At 45.0% G+C, this 26538-nt stretch overlaps 1 protein-coding gene across 1 annotated transcript in view; it reads right to left on the reverse strand.

Annotated features, from left to right (window-relative positions):
- Positions 1-21721, reverse strand: part of LOC122944426 (sphingosine-1-phosphate lyase 1-like) — a 193223-nt gene extending 171502 nt beyond the window's left edge. The window contains exon 1 of the mRNA XM_044302666.1: positions 21457-21721. Within this exon, the coding sequence (XP_044158601.1) occupies positions 21457-21468 (12 nt within the window). The 5' untranslated portion in view covers positions 21469-21721. The remainder of the gene's footprint in view (positions 1-21456) is intronic.
- Positions 21722-26538: the final 4817 nt, after the last annotated feature.

Below are 26538 nucleotides of genomic sequence, written 5' to 3' on the forward strand. Positions count from 1 at the left end.
AAGAGATATCCTTCAGGTACACAAGGTGCGCCAGCAAATCAATGGACCTTATAATGCCCCCTATGCACAGAGACTGGACCTGGGATGGGTCATTGTAGGAGAAGTTTGCCTGGGGACAGTGCACCAGCCTGACAACGTTAGCACTTTGAAGACGTCTGTGTTAACAAATGGACGCACATCCCTTCTCAGTCCCTGTCACAACAACTTCATTGTCAAGGAAAGCTTTGGCAGGTCAACACAACACTGTGACTTTTCTACACTATATGGTAAAGAAGAAGTCAACTCCAACATTGAGACAGACAATCTAGGGATAACAGTATTTCAGAGAACTAAAGATGATGATAAACAGGCCCTCTCTATAGAAGATCAAAACCCTGCAGATTATGCCACTAGGCCTACTCAAGCAGCATGCCTTCAGAACTCTATTTGGTTCTCAGGCCCAACCTTTCTGTACCAACCATACTGTGAGGATATAGACACTGCTAATGCTTTTCCACTCATAGAGCCTGAAGCTGACCCTGAAATCAGATTTGAGATTACAAGCTTCAGTACCTAGAGCTTCTGAAGCCACACTTCACTCACATTGCTTTGATAGATTTTCTTGCTGGAAGATATTAGTTAAGACCCTAGCCAGACTCATCCATGTCGCTAAAACCTTCCAGAGGGAAACCAGCAGCAATCAGGTCAGAAGGTGGGAAAGTTTCCATGAACAAGTCAATCTAGAAGAACTTGCTCAGGCAAAGTCTGTTATAATTCTTCTGTTCAAAACAAACATTTCCAGAAGGAAATTGACTGCATCAAAAAACAAAAGACATTCCCGAAACAAAGCCGTCTTAGGAAGCTTAGCCCCTTTTTAGACAAAAATGGGTTGTTGAGAGTAGGTGGACGTTTGTCTCTTGCAGAACTTTCAGAGGAAGAGAAACAGCCTGTCATTATACCTTATAATCACCACATTGCAACACTGCTTGTTAGGTACTATCATGAACAAGTAGTTCACCAAGGGCGACACATCACAGAGGGTGCAATTAGAACCGCAGGTTTCTGGATTCTTGGTGGCAAACGCTTGGTATCAGCTGTTATACACAAATGTGTCATCTGCCGCAAGCTGCGAGGAAGGTTACAAAGTCAAAAGATGGCAGAGCTACCAGAGGACAGAGTAATTGCTCAACCACCTTTCACCAATGTGGGCTTAGATGTATTTGGTCCGTGGTCTGTCTTAACCCGCCGCACTAGGGGAGGCAGCGCAGACAGTAAACGATGGGCAGTCCTTTTCACTTGTTTGTCCACCCGAGCTGTACACATAGAGCTACTTGAAACCATGTCAACATCAAGCTTTATTAATGCTTTGAGGAGATTCTTCTCAATTCGTGGCCCAGCAAAACTGCTCCGTTCCGACAGAGGAACAAACTTTGTAGGAGCCTGCAAGGAACTTAACATTTGTGCCAGCGAATCACAATTGCAAGACTTTCTCCAAGACAAAGGATGTACATGGGTCTTTAATCCTCCACACTCTTCACACATGGGTGGTGTCTGGGAGAGACTTATAGGTATTGCCAGGCGAATCTTGGACGCTATGTTGCTACAAACTAAAACTGCTCACTTGACCCATGAGACTTTAAGCACCTTTATGGCAGAGGTTACAGCTATTATGAATGCCAGGCCTATAGTTCCTGTGTCCTCAGACCCAGATACACCTATGGTCCTTACCCCAGCAATGTTGTTGACTCAAAAGGTGAACTCTTTGTCTGCTCCATCCGGAACCATAAGTACAACACAAGTTCATGCTAAACAATGGAAGCAAGTACAATGCTTGGCAGACACCTTTTGGAAAAGATGGAAGAGGGAGTATCTGTCGAATCTACAACGCCGTAGGAAATGGACTGAGGATCGCCCAAATGTAAAAGTGGGTGACGTTGTTCTGTTGAAGGACAGCCAAGAGAGCAGGAATGAGTGGCCTGTAGGACTTATTGTCAATGCTCTACCAAGCAGGGATGGCAATGTTAGGAAGGTAGAGGTCAAGATTGCGAAGAATGGGACTTCCAAAATGTATCTTAGACCTATAACTGATGTCATAGTTTTAGTTTCAGATTAGCTAGGATTCCATTTCCTGTTTATATGTTTTTTCTGCATAGCAGTAGTTATTTAGGTAGTGACATAATAATAATTATGCCAGACAGGGAGTGTTCCGCCTATTTTGCATTATAATGTATGCAATGTGTTGTAAAGGTTATATTTAAATGTTATGTTTGACGTTGCTGCCATCTAGTGGTCAAAGTTAGTTTCTACTTCGCCAGAACTTTACAGGAAGTGTATTGTCAGAGGCAGTAACCTTTAACCTGGAACTGTATTTCCTCCATTTCATCACTGCTCCTGGATCTTGCAGGCTGCATGCAGAGGAGCTCTTGATTTATTCCTGGACTAATGGTGGAATTGTCTGTGAGTACTCTCACTGATGAAGTGAGGCTGCTGTATTATATGTAATGTACTGATACATATGTTTTGTTTATGTTTATATTGTAGTTTTACAAAGTTATTCAGAAAAGAGAATACAAACAGATCTGATGTCTCACGTTTCTTGACTTCTGAATTATTGTTAAGCTGACTGACTAGTGTTATACAACAGTCAATAACGCGAAGCAGAACAGTGTGAAATATCCAAAATACAAGAATAAGCAATTGCGCTGCAGTATAACAATGGCTGGTTAAGGCCGGTATACATGTCTATTTTAATGAACGTGAGCTTCTCCACATTGGCTGTGGACAGACGGCTGCGCTTGTCTGTAAAGACGACCCCTGCCGTGCTAAACACACGTTCAGATAATACACTGGCTGCAGGGCAGGCCAGCACCTCCAAGGCATAACGGGCAAGCTCAGACCATGTGCCTAATTTGGAGACCCAGAAGTTGAAGGGGGCAGACCCGTCATTCAGTACATGTAGGCGTGTGCACACATACTGCTCCACCATATTGGTGAAATGCCTCCTGCTACGACGTTCCATATCAGCTGGTGGTGCTGGTTGTTGTGGCGTGCTGACAAACCTTTTCCACATTTCGGCCATGGTAACCCTGCCTTGTGAGGTGCTGGCAGTGCCCTAGCTGCATTGGTGACCTCTTACTCATCCTCTGCCTTCGCCTTGGAATGCCACCAGCAGCGCGCCTACCAGCGTGCGCTTGTACTCGCGCATCTAACCATCACGCTCCAGTGATGGAATTAAGGATGATACATTATCCTTGTAACGGGAATTCAGCAGCGTGGACACCCAGTAATCAGTGGCGTCTCTAGCTTTCACATTTTGGGAGGGCACACTGGGGGCCAGGACAAAAGTAGGGGGGGGGGCAGCTATAACAACGATACATTTACACTGTATGCTTAGAAATGCTGCAATACTTTACCCAATACCTAAAACCAACACAGGGAAGAAAAGTCCTGCTGTCTGTGGTTTAAAAAAATAAAAAAAAACAATCACTCAGATTTCAACATGTCCTAGTTGCCTGTTGATGACACTTTTATAGGGAGGGGGATCTGTGGCTGACACTGCTTTGGGGGGGATCTGTGGATGACACATACCGTATATAGCATCTTATGCTATATGTGTCATCCACAGATCCCCCTCCCTATAACAGTGTCATCCACAAATCCCGCTCCCTATAACAGTATCATCCACAGTTCCCCCTCCCTATAACAGTATAACAGTATAACAGTGTCATCCACAGATCCCCCTCCCTATAACAGTGTCATGCACAGATCCCCCTCCCCGCCTCTCACAGGAGTGTACATTTGACCTTTCTAAATTGTAATCCATATCCTGCAGTAACTTTAAATCAGGATTAAGCGGCCACTCATCTCTGCTAGTACCTTAACCTTACACCACTCAGCTAGCTTCGGTAACAGGGCCAGGCTACAGCTTTCAGGTACTGCCTGTTAGTTGTTACCAAGCAAGTGCTGATTTCTGCAGGTCAGAGGATACAGATTACAGTTTAGAAGAAATGTACACTCCTGTGAACGGTCCAGACCAGTGGCGGATCCACAGCCTGGTCTTGGGAGGGGCACTTCCAGATTATTTTCTGTCCGCTGCCACAGAACAAGGGTGCTTATAGAACAGACTACTCAGTGTGGAAGTATACTGTACATTGTGTGGCACAGTGTAGAGGTATACTGTATATTGTGTGGCACAGTGTAGTGGTATACTGTATATTGTGTGGCACAGTGTAGGCTATATGTGTATAACAAACATATTTCACATGAAAACTTACAATTACTTGGCTTGGCCCTTGGGGATCTCGGACGCCACTTCAACACTTGGCCAGGGACTCTGCGGAGCTGATGTTGTGTTTTATCCTAATGAGAAAGATTTCATAATAAGGATTTGGAGAAGGGGCAGAGGGATAGCAGAGCAGGGAGAGGCTGGTGCTGCTACTAGGGGGTCATACCATGGGGGAGTAATAAAGCACACCATTATGCCCCTCCAGTAGAAATAATTCCCCTTATAATCTGCAAAAAATACCCCCTCGTAATGCCTCCAGTTAAGCTAATGTCCCCATAATGTGCCAGTATAAAATACCCCTATATAGTGCCCCCAGTAAATCCCCCCATAGTGCTCCTCTCCCCCCTTCCTCCTAGTGCCCCCATAATGTACCAGTATAAAATGCCCCATATATTGTGCCCCAGTAGATGCCCTCAGTGTCCCCCATATTTTGCAAGTATAAAATTCCCCTTCTTAGTGCCCCCCGTAGATGACTCCATAGTACTCCTCTCCCCCCTTCCCCATAGTACCCACCGTAATGTGTCCCAGTATAAAATGCTACTGTACAGAGCCCCCGATATAAAATACCCCTTCTTTGTAGCCTCAATAGATGCCCCTATAGTGCCCAGCAATAATGTGCCAGTAATAAGCCCCCCATCATGTGCCAGTAATAAGCCCCCCATCATGTGCCAGTAATAAGCCCCCCATCATGTGCCAGTAATAAGCCCCCATCATGTGCCAGTACTATGCCCCCCATCATGTGCCAGTAATATGCCCCCCATAATGTGCCAGTAATAAGCCCCCCATCATGTGCCAGTAATGAGCCCCCCAAAGTGCCAGTAATGAGCCCCCCCAATGTGCCAGTAACAAGAGCGCCCCCAATGTTCCTGTAATAAGCCCCCCATCATGTGCCAGTAATAATCCCCCCATCATGTGCCAGTAATAAGCCCCTCATCATGTGCCAGTTATAGGCTCCCCCATCATGTGCCAGTAATAAGACCCCCATTATGTGCTAGTTATAAGCCCCCCTATCATGTGCCAGTAATAAGACCCCCATCATGTGTCAGTAATAAGCCCCCCATTATGTGCCAGTAATAAGCCCCCATCATGTGCCAGTAATAAGCCCCCCATCATGTGCCAGTATTAAGCCCCCATCAAGTGCCAGTAATAAGCCCCCCCATCATGTGCCAGTAATAAGCCCCCCCATCATGTGCAAGTAATAAGCCCCCCATCATGTTCCAGTACTAACAAGAGCCCTAATGTGCCTGTAAAACTATTGTGAAAATAAACAAAAAAAAACAACATACTTAACTCCATGTCAGCGATGCGATGCAGGCCTCTTCCGGCCTGTGTCCTGCGCTGTATGGCTCAGGCGGCACGATGACACCATTGCGCCGCACTAGGCCGGCAGCCTATCAGAGGAAGGGAAAGGGACAAGCCTCTCCCTCCCCTGCCGCAGCACAGGCAGATGACTATGGAGATGAGCGCAATGGAAGCGCTCATCTCCCTGTGCCCGGCTGCAGCCGCTCAGTTTGGGGGGCATTTTAGTTGGGGGGGCACATGGGGGGGCACAGCATGATGTAGGGGGGGCCGTGGCGACGCCACTGCCAATAATCAGCACAAGTTAGAATGTAGGCACATCTGCGGTCGTTGCGGAGACACTGTAGCATGTAACTGCTCATGTGTACCAGGCTGCCCAAAGGCAACGAAAAGCTGTCCTCTGTGGGAGGTGTATCGTCTGTGTCCTCTGTATCCTCCCAGCCACGCACCAATGATGGCCATGAGCTGGTCCGGATGCCACCCTGCTGTGAACATGGTTCCTCCTCCTCCACCTCATCCTCCACCTCGTCATCCTCCAGAACTGTGCCCTGGCTGGACAATAGTGTACCTGGCATTTGTGGGTGCAGGAACACACCCTCTGAGCCACTTGTGAATGACTGGCCGGAAACCTTAGGAAATGATCCCTCTTCCTCCTCCTCCTGTACCACATCCTCTTCCATCATCGCCAGCAGCGTTTTTTCAAGGAGGCATAGAACTGGGATAGTAACGCTGAGAACGGCGTTATCGGCACTGGCCATGTTGGTGGAGTACTCGGAACAGCGCAACAAGGAACAAAGGTCTCACATGGAGGCCCATTAATTGGTGGTGAAGTGGTGCTGTTCTGCAGAGTGACTCACCCGTGCATGCTGCAGCTGAAACTCCACTATCGCCTGCTGCTGCTCGCACAGTCTGGCCTGCATGTGCAAGGTGGAGTTCCACCTTGTGGGCACGTTGCATGGAGGGCGGTGAGCGGGAAGGCTGAAGTTACACTGCAGCGCTGAAAGGCGAGCAGCAGCAGGGTGAGAACGCGAAAGTGCGCACAGACGGCCCGCACTTTATGCAGCAGCTATGACATATCGGGGTAATTTTTAAGTAATCTCTGCACCACCAAATTTAGCACATGTGCCAGGGAAGGGGTGGGTGCGTCAAACCGGCTAGTCCCAGAGCTGCTACGAGATTTCGCCTATTATTGCACACCACCAGGCCGGGCTTGAGGCTCACTGGCACCAATCACTCATCAGTCTGTTGTTCAAGGCCCGTCCGCACAGCTCCTGCGCGGTGTGTGGTTTGTCCCCCAAACAGAAAAGTTTTAAAACAGCCTGCTGTCGTTTACCCCTGGCTGTGCTGAAGTTGTTGATGAAGGTGTTACGCTGACCGGATGAGGAGCCGGTGGAGGAAGAGGAAGCGGAGTAAGAGGAGGAAGCAACAGGAGGCAAACTGAAGAGCCCTGCAATCCTCGGTGGTGGAAGGACATGCGCCAAACCTCTATCCGCCTCAGGCCCAGCCGCCACTGCATTTACCTGGTGTGCTGTTATGGAGATATAATGTCCCTGACCGTGCTTACTGGTCCACGTATCCGTAGTGAGGTGCACTTTGCCACAGATGGCGTTGCGCAGTGCACATGTGATTTTGTCCCCCACTTGGTTGTGCAGGGAAGGGATGGCTTGCCTGGAAAAGTAGTGGCGACTGGGCACAACGTACTGTGGGACAGCCACCACCATACGGCCTTTAAAACTATCCATCTCCACCAGACGGAATGACAGCATCTCAAAGGCCAGTAATTTAGAAATGCTGGCATTCAGGGCTAGGGATCGCAGGTGGGTAGGGGGGTACGTCCTCTTTCTCTCGAGTGTTTGGGAGATGGAGAGCTGAACGCTTCCGTGGGACATTGTGGAGATGATTGGTGACCCAGGTGGTGGTGTTGCTGGCAGATCCTCTGTTTGCGGGGTGGCACTGTCACTCCAAAGGAGGATGAAGAGGTTGAGGTTTTTGAGGTGTCTACTCCACTGCAGCTCGTGCTTTGCACTTAAATGCCTGGTCATGCAGGTTGTTCTCAGGTTGAGAACATTTATGCCTTGCTTCAGGCTCTGATTGCACATCGTGCAAACCACTCGTGTCTTGTCGTCAGCACATTGTCTGAAAAACTGCCACGCCAGGGAACTCCTTGGAGCTGGTTTTGGTGTGCTCGGTCCCTTGCTGCCGTTGGCAGTAGCAGGCGTACTGTTTAGGGGACAGCCGCTCCGCTTTTACACCCTGCTCCCTCTTCTGCTGTGCTGGTCTGGTGGCTCTGTGCGACCACCACCTCTTCCTCCGAACCACAGTACAGACCAAAAGTTTGGACACACCTTCTCATTCAAAAAGTTTTCTTTATTTTCATGACTATGAAAATTGTAGATTCACACTGAAGGCATCAAAACTATGAATTAACACATGTGGAATCATATACATAACAAAAAAGTGTGAAACAACTGAAAATATGTAATATTCTAGGTTCTTCAAAGAAGCCACCTTTTGCTTTGATTACTGCTTTGCACACTCTTGGCATTCTCTTAATGAGCTTCAAGAGGTAGTCACCTGAAATGGTCTTCCAACAGTCTTGAAGGAGTTTCCAGAGATGCTTAGCAGTTGTTGGCCCTTTTGTCTTCACTCTGCGGTCCAGCTCACCCCAAACCATCTCGATTGGGTTCAAGTCCGGTGACTGTGGAGGCCAGGTCATCTGGCACAGCACCCCATCACTCTCCTTCATAGTCAAATAGCCCTTGCACAGCCTGGAGGTGTGTTTGGGGTCATTGTCCGGTTGAAAAATAAATGATGGTCCAACTAAACGCAAACCGGATGGAATAGCATGCCGCTGCAAGATGCTGTGGTAGCCATGCTGGTTCAGTATGCCCTCAATTTTGAATAAATCCCCAACAGTGTCACCAGCAAAGCACCCCCACACCATCACACCTCCTCCTCCATGCTTCACGGTGGGAACCAGGCATGTAGAGTCCATCCGTTTACCTTTTCTGCGTCGCACAAAGACACGGTGGTTGGAACCAAAGACCAAAGCACAGATTTCCACTGGTCTAATGTCCATTCCTTGCGTTCTTTAGCCCAAACAATTCTCTTCTGCTTGTTGCCTGTCCTTAGCAGTGGTTTCCTAGTAGATATTATACCATGAATGCCTGATTCACACAGTCTCCTCTTAACAGTTGTTCTAGAGATGTGTCTGCTGCTAGAACTCTGTGTGGCATTGACCTGGTCTCTAATCTGAGCTGCTGTTAACCTGCGATTTCTGAGGCTGGGGGCCTTTGTAGAGCTTGATGGTTTTTGTGACTGCACTTGGGGATACTTTCAAAGTTTTCCCAATTTTTTGGACTGACTGACCTTCATTTCTTAAAGTAATGATGGCCACTCGTTTTTCTTTACTTAGCTGCTTTTTTCTTGCCATAATACAAATTCTAACAGTCTATTCAGTAGGACTATCAGCTGTGTATCCACCTGACTTCTCCACAACGTAACTGATGGTCCCAACCCCATTTATAAGGCAAGAAATCCCACTTATTAAACCTGACAGGGCACACCTGTGAAGTGAAAACCATTTTAGGTGACTACCTCTTGAAGCTCATCAAGAGAATGCCAAGAGTCTGTGAAGCAGTAATCAAAGCAAAAGGTGGCTACTTTGAAGAACCTAGAATAGGACATATTTTCAGTTGTTTCACACTTTTTTGTTATGTATATAATTCCACGTGTTAATTCATAGTTTTGATGCCTTCAGTGTGAATCTACAATTTTCATAGTCATGAAAATAAAGAAAACTCTTTGAATGAGAAGGTGTGTCCAAACTTTTGGTCTGTACTGTACATAAGTCACTCGCATGACCTTGATTTCATGTGTGGTCGAGTACCTCATCATCCTCCACATCATCTTCCACCCAGTCTTTACCCCCTGCCCTTCTTGTCAGTCTGCACACTTTCAAAAGCCCCAGCAGTTGGCACCCGTGTTTTGTCATCATCCGAGACGTGCTGCGATGGTCCTCCCATGTACTCCGCTTGAAACATAAGTGGTTGGGCATCGGTGCACTAAATCTCTTCCACTTCTGGGGCAGGGATAGGTGGATGGCCCTAACAGAGTCATTAAAAAGCAGAAGAAACTGCTGCATGACTTGGGGCTCAGACTGCTTAGCTAATTTGCAAGGGGGTGAGGTGAAAGACTGATGGACAACGGCTGCAGGTGCCAACTCTGATCTTTCAGCAGGAGACTGGGTGGGAGACAATGTGAAGGAACTGGAGGCACTGTCAGCAATCCAATGTACTATCGCCTGTACTTGTACAGGCCTCACCATTCGTAGAGTCGCTTTAGGCCCGACCAAATACCGCTGCAGGTTCTGTCACCTACTCGCACCTGAAGAAGGGGTTTCACTTGTGCATGTAGCTAGCACAGATCGACCACGTCCACTCCCTGCAACAGGAGCTCCACCAGCAGCACCACAACCTGGGCCACGTCACTTATTTGACACTCTGCTCATATTTCTCAAATTTTGGATATTGCCCTAAATGGGTGTTTAATTATTAGCAGAATAGAACGACAGTATGCAAAGGTTGTATCTCACACGTACAGATGCAGACTAGGACGCAATTTATTTTTTTTGCCCAAAAAGGGTGTTTTTTTAATAGAAGAATATAACCACAGTATCTAAAGGGTGCATCTCACACGTCCTGATCCAGACTAGGCCGGAATTAAAGTTTTTTGCACAAAATGGCTGTTTTTCAAATAACTGAATAGAACCACAGTATATAAAGGGTGTATCTCACACGTCCTGATCCAGACTAGGCCGCAATTAAAGTTTTGTGCACAAAATGGCTGTTTTTCAAATAACTGAATAGAATCACAGTATCTAAAGGGTGTATCTCACACGTCCTGATCCAGATGGCCGGAATTTACGTTTTTTGCCCAAAATGGCTGTTTTGCAAATAACTGAAAAGAACCACAGTATCTAAAGGGTGTATCTCACAATGACATATGCAGAAAAAGATGCAAAATTAAGTTTTGGGCCCAAAATGGGTGTTTATTTAATAACAGAATATGACAGCAGTATATAAACCTTGAATTTCACACGTTCAGATGCAGCAAGGGGAAAAAAATGGTGCAATTTGCCCAAAAAGGGTGTTTTGTTAATAGAAGAATATAACCACAGTATCTAAAGGGTGTATCTTACACGTCCAGACTAGGCCGCAATTAAAGTTTTTTGCCAAAATGGCTGTTTTTCAAATTATTGAATAGAACCACAGTATCTAAAGGGTGTATCTCACAATGACAAAAACAAACAAAAGCCCAAAACGGGTGTTTGTTTAATAACTGCATATGACAGCAGTATATAACCCTTGAATTTCACACGTGCTGATGCAGCTAGAGCTGTAAAATAGTGTATTTTGCTAAAAAAAAGGGTGTTTTTAAAAAACAAGAAAATTATGGCTGTATTTCTAGCTTAAATTGCACACTGAATAATCTTGCAAAGGCACAATATGTTGGATATTGCCAAAAATTTGTGTTTTTTCAAAGCCAGAAAATTATAAAAAATTAAGTTTTTTTTATAACACAATATGAAAGCTGTATATAACAATAGAATTTCACACGTGCCGATGCAGCTAGAGCTGTAAAATAGTGTATTTTGCACAAAAAGGGTGTTTTTAAAAACCCAGAAAATGATGGCTGTATTTCTAACTTAAATTGCACACTGACTAATCCTGCAAAGGAACCAGCTGTTGGATATTGCCAAAAAAGTGTTTTTTTTTACTAACAGAATATGAAAGCTGTATATAACGCTTGAATTTCACACGTGCAGATGCATCAAGGGCTATAGAATTGTGTATTTTGCAAAATAAGGGTGTTTGTAAAAACCCAGAAAATGATGGGTGTATTTCTAGCTTAAATTGCACACTGACTAATCCTTCAAATGGACCAGATGTCGTATATTGCCAAAAAAAAGGGTGTTTTTTCAAAACCAGATTATTAGTGCAGTATTTCAAGCTTGGATTTGAATGTCACAAAAGCTCAGATGCAGTGCTGGTGCACTGAGCTTTTATAAAATGGCCGTCGCCGCCCACCTAACTAGCAGACGGATAAAAGTATTTTTTTTCTTTCACTGGGCTCAGGGCAGGGTAAAAAGATTGTGCACTGCACCCACACAACTAAATCTATGTAGATCGCTGAGTTAAATTGGAGTTCTGATCACAGATTCTGTCCTATTCTCTCCCTGAAAGCACTAGCAGCATCTTCTCCCTACACTTGTAACAGTAGAGTGACATGCAGCGCTACGTGACTCCAGCTTATATAGAGGCTGGGCCACATGCTGCACTGGCCAATCACAGCCATGCCATTAGTAGGCATAGTTGTGATGGCTTCTAAGGTCACACAGTTAAATGCTTGTTGATTGGCTAAGCACTAAGAAATCGCCGAACACCGAACCCGAACCAGAACTTTTTCAGGTCCGTGGTCCAAAAATCCTAAGTTCGGTACGAACCCAAAATTTACGGTTCGGGTTCGCTCAACCCTAGTCATCAATATAAAATGCTTGCACAACTTCTTTAAACTTAACACTTTTGTCAAGAAAAGTTCCTCTGCTTTTCCTACTCCACCCTACTACTGGAATGAGATTGCAACTCTTTTTTTTTTAAGTTTCAGTGATAAGTCTAGTTTCAGACTCATTAACAAAGATAAACATTCCCACTTTCAAACCTATATTTCAAAAGTGGACTGAATGGTGTAAAAAGGCAAAAATATCACGACCGGCGTGTCTATCACATACGTGACACAAAGGGAGGGAAAAGGGAAGACACTGTCCAAGGGAGAGGGAAAGGTGGTGACCCCTATCTCACCTTGAGGCTGGCACCTGACTGCCCTGACGTCCCTAGACGGGTTCCTCACCCGTACGCCGATCGCATGCCTAAAACCCTGGCTTTCCCTAAGATGAGCCCTAGATAGTGAATAGGGCGGTGGGAACACTAGTCCGCACCACTAACTCTAAAGGAAAACACCAAGGGGAGGACAGACAATACAGACAACATAGGAGAGAGGAGAATATAAGGAGATTGGGAGTGACAGACAAGAAACAGCTGAGGAGGAGAAGCTACGGATCCCTGAGTGAGACAAAAAGGATAGTAAGGCAAACACAGAAAACTATCATTAAGAAACAGCGTGATCTTTAGACATAGAGCGCGCAGCCACCCGCTGCGACTTCCTGACCCCGGGTATAACGGAGTCAGACGTGGCTCTTGACACCCTCGTGACAAAAAATCACAAACATTTTGTGCAAGTGAGCCCAAAAAGCCGCAAAAGCCCCAATTGGCAATTTCTGAAGTGAAGGCATGATAAATAAGGATTTGCTCGCTACATGAATTCACTGAATAAAAACTTTTGACAAAACTACTAGTGTTGATCGAGCAACAAAGTGCTCGGGTGCTCTACTGAGCACAATTGAAGTCAATGGGAGAACCCAAGCATTAAACCAGGCACCCCCTGCTCTGAAAAGGAGAGGGTGTCTGGTTTACAGAAAAAGGTTAGAAATTGATAGAAACACCACCAAAATAGTTTGGAAACAGAATGGGGAGGACATCTGGATGCATCTTGGACTCCTATTACCTATTACATACGATAGACAACCACATAAAGGCCATATGCCAAAAGCCAGGTATGTGCAAGCCAACAATCTATCCATGAGACAGATACAGTCAGTACACCTTACAATGGCAGCCTTGTGCACTATGAGACATTCAAAACCAGCTTTCATCTGACTGAGAGCCAGTAAGCCTCAAAGTTGCTTCATATCTGTTTTTGTCACCCTAATGATAATGATCTAGGTGTGCAGGTCCACCCAAGCCATCCAACAGATATGAAGCAACTTTGAGGCTTACTGGCTCTCAGTCAGATGAGAGTTGGTTTTGAATGTCTCGTAGTGCACAAGGCTGCCATTATAAGGTGTGCTGATTGTATCTGTCTCATTGTTAGATTGTTGGCTTGCACATACCCAGCTTTTGGCATATAGCCTTTGTGTGGTTGTCTATTGTATGTCATAGGTAATAGGAGTCCAAGATGCATCCAGATGTCCTCCCCATGCTGTTTTCAAACCATATCAGAGGTGTTTCCATCAATTTCTAACCTTTTTATGCGAACCAGAAACCCTCTCTTCTTCGGAGCAGAGGGTGCCAGGTTTAATGCTCGGGTCTCTCATTGATTTTCATTGTGTTCAATTGTGCTCAAGCATACACAGTATTCGGCCAAACACTGCGATGTGCTGAGCATAGCAATGCTCGAGCCGAGCTGCTGTTCAGCTGAGCATAGCAATGCTTGAGCCAAGCTGCTGTTCGGCCAAGCATGCTCGCTCAATGCTAAAAACGACCTGATATGTACTTAGCAATGCCGATTAGTATCACAAATGTCCATATTTTATCAGCACCTTTACACAGAGTTTCAGAAGAAGCAACTTTCAGATATCTTATCTTTATGGAATTCTGTCACAAAGCTTATGGCGGCATAAAAGAACAGAGGAACACCTTTGACCGCATCAACAGATATATTTGTGAAGCTACTCTGAATGGTACTTAGACTGCCCCTCACTGCTCTACGGCATCAGTTATTGCACACCTAAAGACAAACCTGAGCTACCCAGATGTCTGCCATAATTTGGTAAACATTTCAACATATCATGATTATGACGAGGGGCAAATTGGCCACTGATCCTAAAGGACCCATTACACTGTTCAATGTTCGGACATTGCAGGTGTCTTACATAGGCCGATGTAAACTCAGTGTGAGAAGAGTGGTTGCTACTGCTGTCATTCCACCCTCATTCACTTCTATGCATTATATAGGGATGCGCTGCCGATAATTAGGCATCTTTCATCCTGATGAAAGATGCTCATCTGCCAATGAACGAGCTTGGCGGATCGGATGCACGATTATACGCGCCAATTCTCATGATCAAGTGCTTGTATAAATACTTGTTTCCGATAATTGGCCCAAAATCATGCAGTCTTAACAGGGCCTAAAACTGTGATGGCGAACCTTTTACAGACCGAATGTCCAAACTGCTTCCCAAAACCCACTTATTTATCGCAAAGTGCCAAGATGGCAAGTTAACCTGAATACTACAGTCCAATATAGTATATCTTCCATGTACTTTATCATATAGCTATAATAGCCTGCCTATATTCAGTGCGCTGCAGGAAAAGTCTAAGGCATATTGGTACACCATAGACTCTTTCCACTGGCCTAAAAGAATCACAAATTTTTCACTCACTTCTATGGGTCCGCAAAAACAGCAGATCAGGTCATCCGTGTGCTGTCTGCATCCATACGGCTGGGCCACAAATTAAAGAACTTGTCCTATTATTGTCTAATAAATAACAGATAAAAATAGCCTTTGGCTCCCGTGAAAATTGTGGAACGCACACGGACCGCATCCATATTTTTGCAAACAGCAAAATGGATACAGTGGTGTGCAGGAAGTCTTAAAGGGGTTTCTGTGATTTTAATATTGATGACCTATCCTCAGGATAGGTTATCAATATCACATCGGCAGGGGTCTGACACCTGGCACCCCCGCCGATGAGCTGTTTTAAGAGAAAGCCGAGCTTGTGTGAGTGCTTCCTTCCATTCATTGTTTACCTGCTCGCCGTCGACATCGCAGTGGCGAGCAAGTGTAATTACAAGAAGCCATCCTATTCACTTCCATGGAACGTCTCCTTCCTATTAAAGTGTATAGCATCCTTTGTGCATAGTGAATGTCTACAGCAAGTAGGATCATGGAGGACATTACAGAGATGTGGCTTCCAAAACTGTACGCAAAAAAACTGACAGTGTGGCTGTACCCCAAGAGGGAGAACTCCCAGTGGGCCAGTCATGTTAGGACTTCATCAGGTAGCCCCTGATACACTAAGCATTCTGGGCGTTCATAACGCTGAAGGGCCATTACACCATATGGCATTATTAGTATTGTTCCTCATCCTTATATATACAATTGTAATAACAGGTACAGTCTACGCACAAGCTCTGCCCGATAACATGACAGAACAGCATTCCCCCCATTGTATAAAGGGTGCTATGCACTACTATGTATGTGTAATAATAGTGCTCCATACGTCACTATAGGTCTGTATATATAATTCTGGTGCTCTGCATCTCACCTTAGGGCTCAATATACAGTTACTTATAGTTAAAAAGGTTTCCTGAGACTTTAGAACTGATGACCTATCCTCCTGATAGGTCATCAGTTTTTGATCGTGGGGGATCTGACTCCCGGGACCCCTACCAATCAGCTGTTTGAAAAAGCACCAACGCTCCTGCGACAGCGCCACAGCCTTCTCCCATTTTCCCTATACACCAATGATGACACGTTTATCGTTTACATGGCCTAGACGCAGCTCAGACTCATCAAAGTGAATGGGGCTGAGCACAATACCAAGCATAGCCACTATACAATGTACAGTGCTGTGTCTGGTAAACAAGAAGACCGCGGCACTCAAAGGAGCGCCAGTGCCTTCTAAAATAGCTGATCGGCGGGGTGCGGGTGTCAGACTCCCACGATCATGGGGGCTCACTGTCTCGTTACAGTACTATATATATATATATATATATATATATTGACTGGGCTCCACATGACTAGGATAGGCCTGCATATAAAATTATCATGCTCCACTTGACAACCTCATATATGATGTTCTTCAGGGGCTAAAGTAGGGAGTATTGAAGATATATAGAAGGGGAGATGCACCCAAACAATATACAAACACCAGTGCTGGTGCAATAAAAGTCAATTGCTTAGAAAGTATAGTAATGATGACAATCTAGACCACGCACAGAAGCTAGATATAGACCCATTAACAAGACTATGAATATGTTAGGGTATCACCACTCAGAAGAGTATCTCTTTGTATCAGGGTATGACCACACCCGAAAGGGCTACAGCGGGCTCTAATTAAATGAACAAAGACCACACCGTTTAGTGGATCTGCATTGTTAATGGCCGCGAGGTATTGAAGGTGCCGCAAGGTCATTAATTGTACAGACCCACTGAACAGTGAAGTCTGAGGTCCTTGAACTTAGCATGGCCGACATTACAACCATGACATGATCGCGTGGTCGTATCCTAAGTGATACCCATCTGTAAAGAGGTCAGCTGGTAGTAGCATCCGGTGATTATAGGAACCATGGTAGAGATGATGTGTAGACCAAATAACAAAGCCACGTGAGGGTTTGTAGACTTTTCATACAGGAGGCCTATTGACTACTGTGCTGGTGGATTACTAAGCCTCAGGACCAGTTCAGAATGAATTATTAAAGGACAGTAATGTGATGAATGTGTGTCAATGAGACCGTCGCCATCACCGCCTCCATTTTGCAATGACATGTCATCATCATGGTACTCTAATAATGCAATTATTATACCAACAGCAAAATTAAAATATATGAGGCAACAATCTGCTTACCAGACCAGATGTAGAGCCAAAAAACCTGTTTGGTTACTCCACATATAATGAGAATGAGGTTGCTTAAAGAGTACCTGGTGCTGTGGCAGCTGAAAATATCCAATCATGGGGTCGCTGGGTAGGGTTGAGCAAATCGAGCTTTGGATAATAGATCCGAAGTCGACTCGTTAAAAAACTTTGGGGCACGGTTATGCCGGTCTTAATAAAGCCCTGAACTTGACGTTCTGCCACTATCTTCACCTGAAATACACCTAATTTAGGAGTATTTCAGCATAGTAATTGACCCCTTTTGTTTGTAATGCTGTTTCCGTGTGCAGCATTAGGCTCCATTCACACAACCGTAATGTTTGGCGGCATGCAAATTGCCGATCCGCAAAACATGGATACCGGCACATGTTCATTTCGCAATTTGCGGACCACACATGGCCGCCACTTTTGCGGCATTCACAGCTCCAAGTCGCTTTGGATAAGTCTCTATGAGCTTGCCACATCTTACTACTGGGATTTTTGCCCATTCCTCCTTGCAAAACTGCTCCAGCTCCTTTAAGTTGGATGGTTTGCACTTGTGAACAGCAATCTTTAAGTCTGACCACAGATTTTCAATTGGATTGAGATCTGGGCTTTGACTAGGCCATTTCAACACATTTACATGTTTCCACTTAAACCACTCAAGTGTTGCTTTAGCAGTGTGTGTGGAGTCATTGTACTGCTGGAAGGTGAACCTCCGTCCTAGCCTCAAATCACTCACAGAGTGGTACAGGTTTTGCTCAAGAATATCCCTGTATTTAGCACCATCCATCTTTGCCTCAACTCTGACCAGTTTCTCAGTCTCGGCTGCTGAAAAACATCCCCATGGCATGATGTTGCAACCACCATGTTTCACTGTGGAGATGTTGTTCTTTGGGTGTGGTGTTGTGTTGGGTTTGATCCAGACATGGAGTTTTCTTTGAAGAGTTAAATTTTAGTCCATACATTTTAGGAATCTCCCACATGCCTTTTCACAAACTCACAACATGCCTTTTTGTTTTTTGCTGAAAGTAATGGCTTTCTTCTGGCCACTCTGCCATAAAGCCCAACTCTATGGACCGTATGGCTCATTGTCGTCCTATGTACAGATACTCCAGTCTTTGCTGTGGAACTCTGCAGCTCCTCCAGGGTTACCTTAGGACTCTGTGCTGCCTCTCTGATTAATGCCCTCCTTGCCCGATCTGTGAGTTTTGGTGGGCGGCTGTCTCTTGGCAGGTTTGCTGTTGTGCCATGTTCTTTCCATTTGGTTATGATAGATTTGATGGTGCTCCTGGGGATCATCAAAGATTTGGATATTTTTTTATAACCTAACCCTGACTTGTACTTTTCAACAACATTGTCCCATACTTGTTTGGAGAGTTCCTTGGTCTTCATGGCAGTGTTGCATTAGTGGTGCCTCTTGCTTAGGTGTTGCAGGCCTTTCAAAAAAGGTATGTATATGTAATGACAGATCATGTGACTCTTAGATTTCACACAGGTGGACATCATTTCATTAATTATGTGACTTCTGAAGGTAATTGGTTCCACCAGAGCTTTTTATGGGCTTCCTAACAAAGGGGGTGAATACATACGCACATGCCAATTTTCTGTTTCTATTAATAAACAATAGTTTTATTTATATATTTTTCTCATTTTACTTCACCAACTTAGACTATTGTGTTCTGATCCATCACATAAAATTCAGATTAACAATACATTGAACTTAGGTTGTAATGTAACAAAACACTAAAAAAAGTCAAGGGGGTGAATACTTTGCAAGGCATTGTATATAATCTTTTTTTATTTTTATTTATTTTTTTATTTATCTTTTACTATTTTATTTTATTAGAATTCACATGATTCATGATGTCCCGGTAGTTAAGGACACATGACGTACCGGTACATCATGTGTAGTTATGATCACCGCCGCGCGGCGGGCGGTGACCGGAACTGGGTGTCTGCTGAAATCATTCAGCAGGCACCCTGGGACAATGCGCGGTTTGCAGCGTTTACGGGTCGGTGGTGCCATCGGGTCCCCGTGCTGCTGTAATGGGGACCCGATGGCATGGAAGGCAGCGCGATGCATGTTAGATACATGTTAGACATCGGCGCTGCCTTCCGGTGAAGCGATCCAGCCCCCTGGATCTTACAGGCAGGAAGCTGTATGAGTAATACACACTGTATTACTCATACAGCCAATGCATTCCAATACAGAAGTATTGGAATGCATTGTAAAGGGGATCAGACCCCCAAAAGTGGGACAAAAGTGGGACAAAAAAATTAAGTGAAAAAAAGTGTAAAAAATAAAGTTTTCCCCAAAAGTTTTAAGTAAAAATAAATAATTATTTCCCCCAAATAAAGTAAAAAAATTGGTAAAAAATAACTAGACATATACTATAAACATATGACATGACCTAACCCCTCAGATGAACACCGTAAAAAAATAAAAATAAAAACTGCTAAATAAACAATTTTTTGTCACCTTGCATCACTAAAAGTACAACAGCATGCAATCAAAAAGGCGTATGCCCACTAAAATAGTACAAATCTAACCGTCACCTTATCCCGCAAAAAATGAGCCCCTACCTAAGACAATCGCCTCCCCAAAAAAACTATGGCTCAGAATATGAAGACACTAAAACATAATTTTTTTTGTTTAAAAAAAGCTGTTATTGTGTAAAACTTAAGTAAATTTAAAAAGTATACATATTAGGTATTGCTGCATCCGTATATAATATGCTCTATAAAAATATCACATGACCTAACCCCTTAGGTGAACATCGTAAAAAAAAAACAGTGTGAAAAAAGACAATTTTTTGTCACCTTACATCACAAAAAGTGCAATAGCAAGCGATCAAAAAGTCATACGCACCCCAAAATAGTGCTAATCAAACCGTCATCTCCTCCCCAAAAAAATGAGGCCCTACACAAGACAGTCGCCCAAAAAATAAATAAAACTATGGCTTTCAGAATGTGGAGACACTAAAGAATCATAAACAAAAAATAATAATACTTTGTTATGTAAAACTGAAACAAACAACCATAAAGTCATATTTGGTATTGTCGCGTCCGTGACAACCTGCTCTATAAAAATACCACATGATCTAAACTGTCAGATGAATGTTATAAATAACAAAAATTTCAAACGGTGCCAAAACAGCTATTTCTTGTTACCTTGCCTCACAAAAAGTGTAATATAGAGCAACCCAAAGTCATATGTACCCTAAAATAGTACCAAACGTAGTTTCCAAAATGGGGTCACTTTTTGGGAGTTTCTACTCTAGGGGTGCATCAGGGGGGCTTCAAATGGGACATTGGTGTCAAAAAACCAGTCCAGCAAAATCTGCCTTCCAAAAACCGTACAGCAGTTTACGACCACATATGGGGTGTTTCTGTAAACTACAGAATCAGAGCCATAAATATAGATTTTTTGGGGGGGCTGTTAACCCTTACTTTGTAACTGGAAAAAAAATATTAAAATGGAAAATCTGCCAAAAAAGTGAAATTTGGAAATGTTATCTCTATTTTCCATTAATTCTTGTGGAACACCTAAAGGGTTAACAAAGTTAATAAAATCAGTTATGAATACCTTGAGGGGTGCATCAGGGGGGCTTCAAATGGGACATGGTGTCAAAAAACCAGTCCAGCAAAATCTGCCTTCCAAAAACCGTATGGCATTCCTTTCCTTCTGCGCCCTGTCGTGTGCCCGTACAGCAGTTTACGACCACATATGGGGTGTATCTGTAAACTACAGAATCAAAGCCATAAATATTGAGTTTTGTTTGGCTGTTAACCCTTGCTTTGTAACTGGAAAAAAAATATAAAAATGGAAAATCTGCCAAAAATTTGAAATTTTTACATTTTATCTCTATTTTCCATTAATTCTTGTGGAACACCTAAAGGGTTAACAAAGTTTATAAAATCAGTTTTGAATACCTTGAGGGGTGTAGTTTCTAAAATTGGGTCGCTTTTTTGGAGTTTCTACTCTAGGGGTGCATCAGGGGGGCTAAACTTGTTTGCAAAATGGTGCAAGTCTCACTTAACGCATTGGGACCTAATCCGTCACGTGATGGAGCTATATGAACTGAGCCTTATGCCAGTATACTGAGGTCACAGGTATCACTTCTACAGAGTTTAATAAGGCTCCGAATACTGTTACTAACAATAAAACAAAGACAATGGAGAGCAGCCTCAAGACTACTGCCCTGAGCCTCCCCAGCTTAGGTACTACAATGGACTATGGGACTTGCATAAAGTTGCCTGAATACCTGCCACTTATAATTTTATTGTGTGATCCTTTTAAGGCTCCCCAGATACACTGAAACTACAACTCCCAGCATGCCCGGCACTATTTACGGCAGCAGGGGAATCACAGATCACTGCTTCTCAGTGGGACCACTTGCGGGAAAGTTTTCTTACCTGGAAGTCCATGTCGGGAACGTCAGTTAGGACGATGACCTCTGTCTAGGGACTGGAGATAAGAGGGAGGCAGCTGATATTGGGTCTTCCTATCTCCTGCGGCGGCCTGCTCTCCTCCCCTGATTTAAAGGTCTTCTACTCATTGCCTGCCAGCTCTTCCCGCTAGAGATGTCCAGTTCATGAACGAATTGTTCTTTTGAATTGTTTCTTTTCACTGAACTGGATGAGTCTATTCATCTGACTGACCTAATCCGTTTGAAGCAGCAGAGTGTGGCGTAGCAGAGACTCTAGCAGGTCTTGTGTAACACGTGTGTGAAAGCCAAATTTCTGCCAACTCACCCCCGCAACCAATCAGATCTGTGAAGCAAGCACTGAGTAATACACAGTACACTGAGTCTAAGAATCTAATAAGTCTACTAATTAAAATAATCAAGTGATTCTACTTAGGGCTCTTTCACACTAGCATTGTCCGGATCCGACGTGTACTCCACTTGCCGGAATAACACGCCGGATCCGGAAAAACGCAAGTAAACTGAAAGCATTTGAAGACGGATCCGTCTTCAAAATGCGTTCAGTGTTACTATGGCAGCCAGGACGCTATTAAAGTCCTGGCAGCCATGGTAAAGTGTAGTGGGGAGCGGGGGAGCGGTATACTTACAGTCCGCACGGCTCCCGGGGCGCTCCAGAATGACGTCAGAGCGCCCCATGCGCATGGATGACGTGCCATGTGATCACGTCATCCATGCGCGCGGGGCGCCCTGACGTCACTCTGGAGCGCCCCGGGAGCCGCACGGAGGGTAAGTATACTGCTCCCCCGCTCCCCACTACACTTTACCATGGCTGCCAGGACTTTAGCATCCCAGCAGCCATGGTAACCATTCAGAAAAAGCTAAACGTCGGATCCGGCAATGCGCCGAAACGACGTTTAGCTTAAGGCCGGATCCGGATTAATGCCTTTCAATGGGCATTAATTCCGGATCCGGCCTTGCACCAAGTGTTCAGGATTTTTGGCCGGAGCAAAAAGCGCAGCATGCTGCGGTATTTTCTCCGGCCAAAAAACGTTCCGGTCCGGAACTGAAGACATCCTGATGCATCCTGAATGGATTTCTCTCCATTCAGAATGCATTAGGATAAAACTGATCAGCATTCTTCCGGCATAGAGCCCCAACGACGGAACTCTATGCCGGAAAAAAAGAACGCAAGTGTGAAAGAGCCCTTAGTGAGTAGACTCATTTGATTCTTTGAGTTAAAGAATCGTGAGTAGTGTTGAGCGAACTTGTGTTTTAAGTTCTGCATCCAAAGTTCGGGTTATCGAATAATCACGTTATGGATAGGGATGAGCCGAACATTTTCGTAAAAGTCCGGGTTCGGTGTTCGTCGCTTTCTTGGCGCTTTTTGAAAGGCTGCAAAGCAGCCAATCAACAAGCGTCATACTACTTGCCCCAAGAGGCCATCACAGCCATGCCTACTATTGGCATGGCTGTGATTGGCCAGTGCAGCATGTGACCCAGCCTCTATTTAAGCTGGAGTCATGTAGCGCCGCACGTCACTCTGCTCTGATCAGTGTAGGGAGAGGTTGCAGCTGCGACGTTAGGGTGAGATTAGGCAGTGATTAACTCCTCCAAAAGACTTAATTCAGTGATCGATCTACAGCTGTGGATCATTGAACTGCTGCTATTTAATTGCTCACTGTTTTTAGGCTGCCCAGAGCGTTTTTCAGTCACTTTTTTCTGGGGTGATCGGCAGCCATTTTGTGTCTTGTGGTGCGCCAGCACAAGCTGCCACCAAGTCCATTTAACCATCAATAGTGTGGTCATTTGTTTTGCTATATCCTACATCAGGGGCTTGGCTGTGCTTGCTATTTTATTAAGGGGTGAAATACAATTGCCAAAATAGCAGTACCCTAAATCTGGTGTTTCAGCTATGGCCAGCCAATTGAAATACTGTCTGCTGTCTGGCAAAGGATATATTTTTGTTCTGGGTTGAAATACAATTCCCAACTTTGCAATTCCCTAAATCAGTGTTTTTGCTGTATCAGGCCAAGTTTAAATCTATCCATAAAAGGGTATATTAGATTAAAGGTGCGGATAGTGTCATCCTCAATAACTTCACACGCTACCGTGCATTTCCAAGTCTAATTCTGTCCGTAAACGTATACCTGTCACCCAGCGCCTAAATAATAGGCCTCAAATTTATATTCAGCTAAATCTGTGTTTATTGCTGAGGCTGGTCAATTCACTTAGTGTCCGCCAAAGCACAGTTTTTGTTCTGGGTTGAAATACAATTCCCAACTTAGCAATTCTCTAAATTAGTGGTTTCTGCTGTATCAGGCCTACTTTAAATCTATCCATAAAAGGGTATATTAGATTGAAGGTGCGGATAGGGTCATTCTCAATAACTTCACACACACGCTACCGTGCATTTCCAAGTCAAATTCTGTCCGTAAACCTATACCTGTCACCCAGCGCTTAAATAATAGGCCTCAAATTTATATTCAGCTAAATCTGTGTTTATTGCTGAGGCTGGTCTATTAATTTAGTGTCCGCCAAAGCACAGTTTTTGTTCTGGGTTGAAATACAATTCCCAACTTTGCAATTCCCTAAATTAGTGGTTTCTGCTGTATCAGGCCTACTTTAAATCTATCCATAAAAGGGTATATTAGATGGAAGGTGCGGATAGGGTCATTCTCAATAACTTCACACACGCTACCGTGCATTTCCAAGTCTAATTCTGTCCGTAAACCTATACCTGTCACCCAGCGCCTAAATAATAGGCCTCAAATTTATATTCAGCTAAATATGTGTTTATTGCTGAGGCTGGTCAATTCATTTAGTGTCCGCCAAAGCACAGTTTTTGTTCTGGGTTGAAATACAATTCCCAACTTAGCAATTCCCTAAATCAGTGGTTTCTGCTGTATCAGGCCTACTTTAAATCTATCCATAAAAGGGTATATTAGATTGAAGGTGCGGATAGGGTCTTTCTCAATAACTTCACACACACGCTACCGTGCATTTCCAAGTCTAATTCTGTCCGTAAACGTATACCTGTCACCCAGGGCCTAAATACTAGGCCTACAATTTATATTCAGCTAAATCTGTCGTTACTGCTGTGCCTGTATTAGTGTAATACGGTACCTAAATAGATAGCCAGATAGTGTTAAGTGTCTGTAAAAAAAGGCCTGAATTTGAATTCAATACATTGGGCCAAATAATGTTTTTCTTATTGTGGTGAACAGTAACAATGAGGAAAACATCTAGTAAGGGACGCGGACGCAGACATGGTCGTGGTGCTGTTAGTGGACCCTCTGGTGCTGGGAGAGGACGTAGCCGTTCTGCCACAGCCACATGTCGTAGTGAACCAACTCCCTCAGGTCCCAGTAGCCGCCAGAATGTACAGCGATATTTGGTGGGGCCCAATGCCGTTCTAAGGATGGTAAGGCTTGAGCAGGTACAGGCATTAGTCAATTGGGTGGCCGACAGTGGATCCAGCACGTTCACATTATCTCCCACCCAGTCTTCTGCAGAAAGCGCACAGATGGCGCCTGAAAACCAAGCCCATCAGTCTGTCACATCACCCCCATACATATCAGGGAAACTGTCTGAGCCTCAAGTTATGCAGCAGTCTCTTATGCTGTTTGAAGACTCTGCTGGCAGGGCTTCCCAAGGGCATCCACCTAGCCCTTCCCCAGCGGTGGAAGACATAGAATGCACTGACGCACAACCACTTATGTTTCCTGATGATGAGGACATGGGAATACCACCTCAGCATGTCTCTGATGATGACGAAACACAGGTGCCAACTGCTGCGTCTTTCTGCAGTGTGCAGACTGAACAGGAGGTCAGGGAGGAAGACGATGCAGGGGACGATGATGTCCTAGACCCCACATGGAATGAAGGTCGTGCCACTGACTTTCACAGTTCGGAGGAAGAGGCAGTGGTGAGACCGAGCCAACAGCGTAGCAAAAGAGGGAGCAGTGGGCAAAAGCAGAACACCCGCCGCCAAGAGACTCCGCCTGCTACTGACCGCCGCCATCTGGGACCGAGCACCCCAAAGGCAGCTTCATGGAGTTCCCTGGCATGGCACATCTTCAAACAATGTGCTGACGACAAGACCTGAGTGGTTTGCACGCTGTGCCATCAGAGCCTGAAGCGAGGCATTAACGTTCTGAACCTTAGCACAACCTGTATGACCAGGCACCTGCATGCAAAGCATGAACTGCAGTGGAGTACACACCTTAAAAACAAGGAACTCACTCAGGCTCCCCCTGCTACCTCTTCTGCTGCTGCCGCCTCGGCCTCATCTGCTGCTGCCGCCTCGGCCTCTTCCTCCGCCTCTGGAGGAACGTGGGCACCTGCCGCCCAGCAAACAGGGGATGTACCACCAACACCACCACCTCCGTCACCAAGCATCTCAACCATGTCACACAGCAGCGTTCAGCTCTCCATCTCACAAACATTTGAGAGAAAGCGTAAATTCCCACCTAGCCATAAATTCGATCCCTGGCCCTGAATGCCAGCATTTCTAAACTACTGGCCTATGAAATGCTGTCATTCAGGCTGGTGGACACAGACAGCTTCAAACAGCTCATGTCGCTTGCTGTCCCACAGTATGTTGTTCCCAGCCGCCCCTATTTCTCCTAGAGAGCCGTGCCTTCCCTGCACAACCAAGTATCCGATAAAATCAAGTGTGCACTGCGCAACGCCATCTGTGGCAAGGTCCACCTAACCACAGATACGTGGACCAGTAAGCACGGCCAGGGACGCTATATCTCCCTAACTGCACACTGGGTAAATGTAGTGGCGGCTGGGCCCCAGGCGGAGAGCTGTTTGGCGCACGTCCTTCTGCCGCCAAGGATCGCAGGGCAACATTCTTTGCCTCCTGTTGCCTCCTCCTCCTACTCGGCTTCCTCCTCCTCTTCTTCCACCTGCTCATCCAGTCAGCCACACACCTTCACCACCAACTTCAGCACAGCCCGGGGTAAACGTCAGCAGGCCATTCTGAAACTCATATGTTTGGGGGACAGGCCCCACACCGCACAGGAGTTGTGGCGGGGTATAGAACAACAGACCGACGAGTGGTTGC

Source organism: Bufo gargarizans, chromosome 8 (genome assembly GCF_014858855.1).
Source record: "Bufo gargarizans isolate SCDJY-AF-19 chromosome 8, ASM1485885v1, whole genome shotgun sequence".
NCBI lineage: Eukaryota > Metazoa > Chordata > Amphibia > Anura > Bufonidae > Bufo > Bufo gargarizans.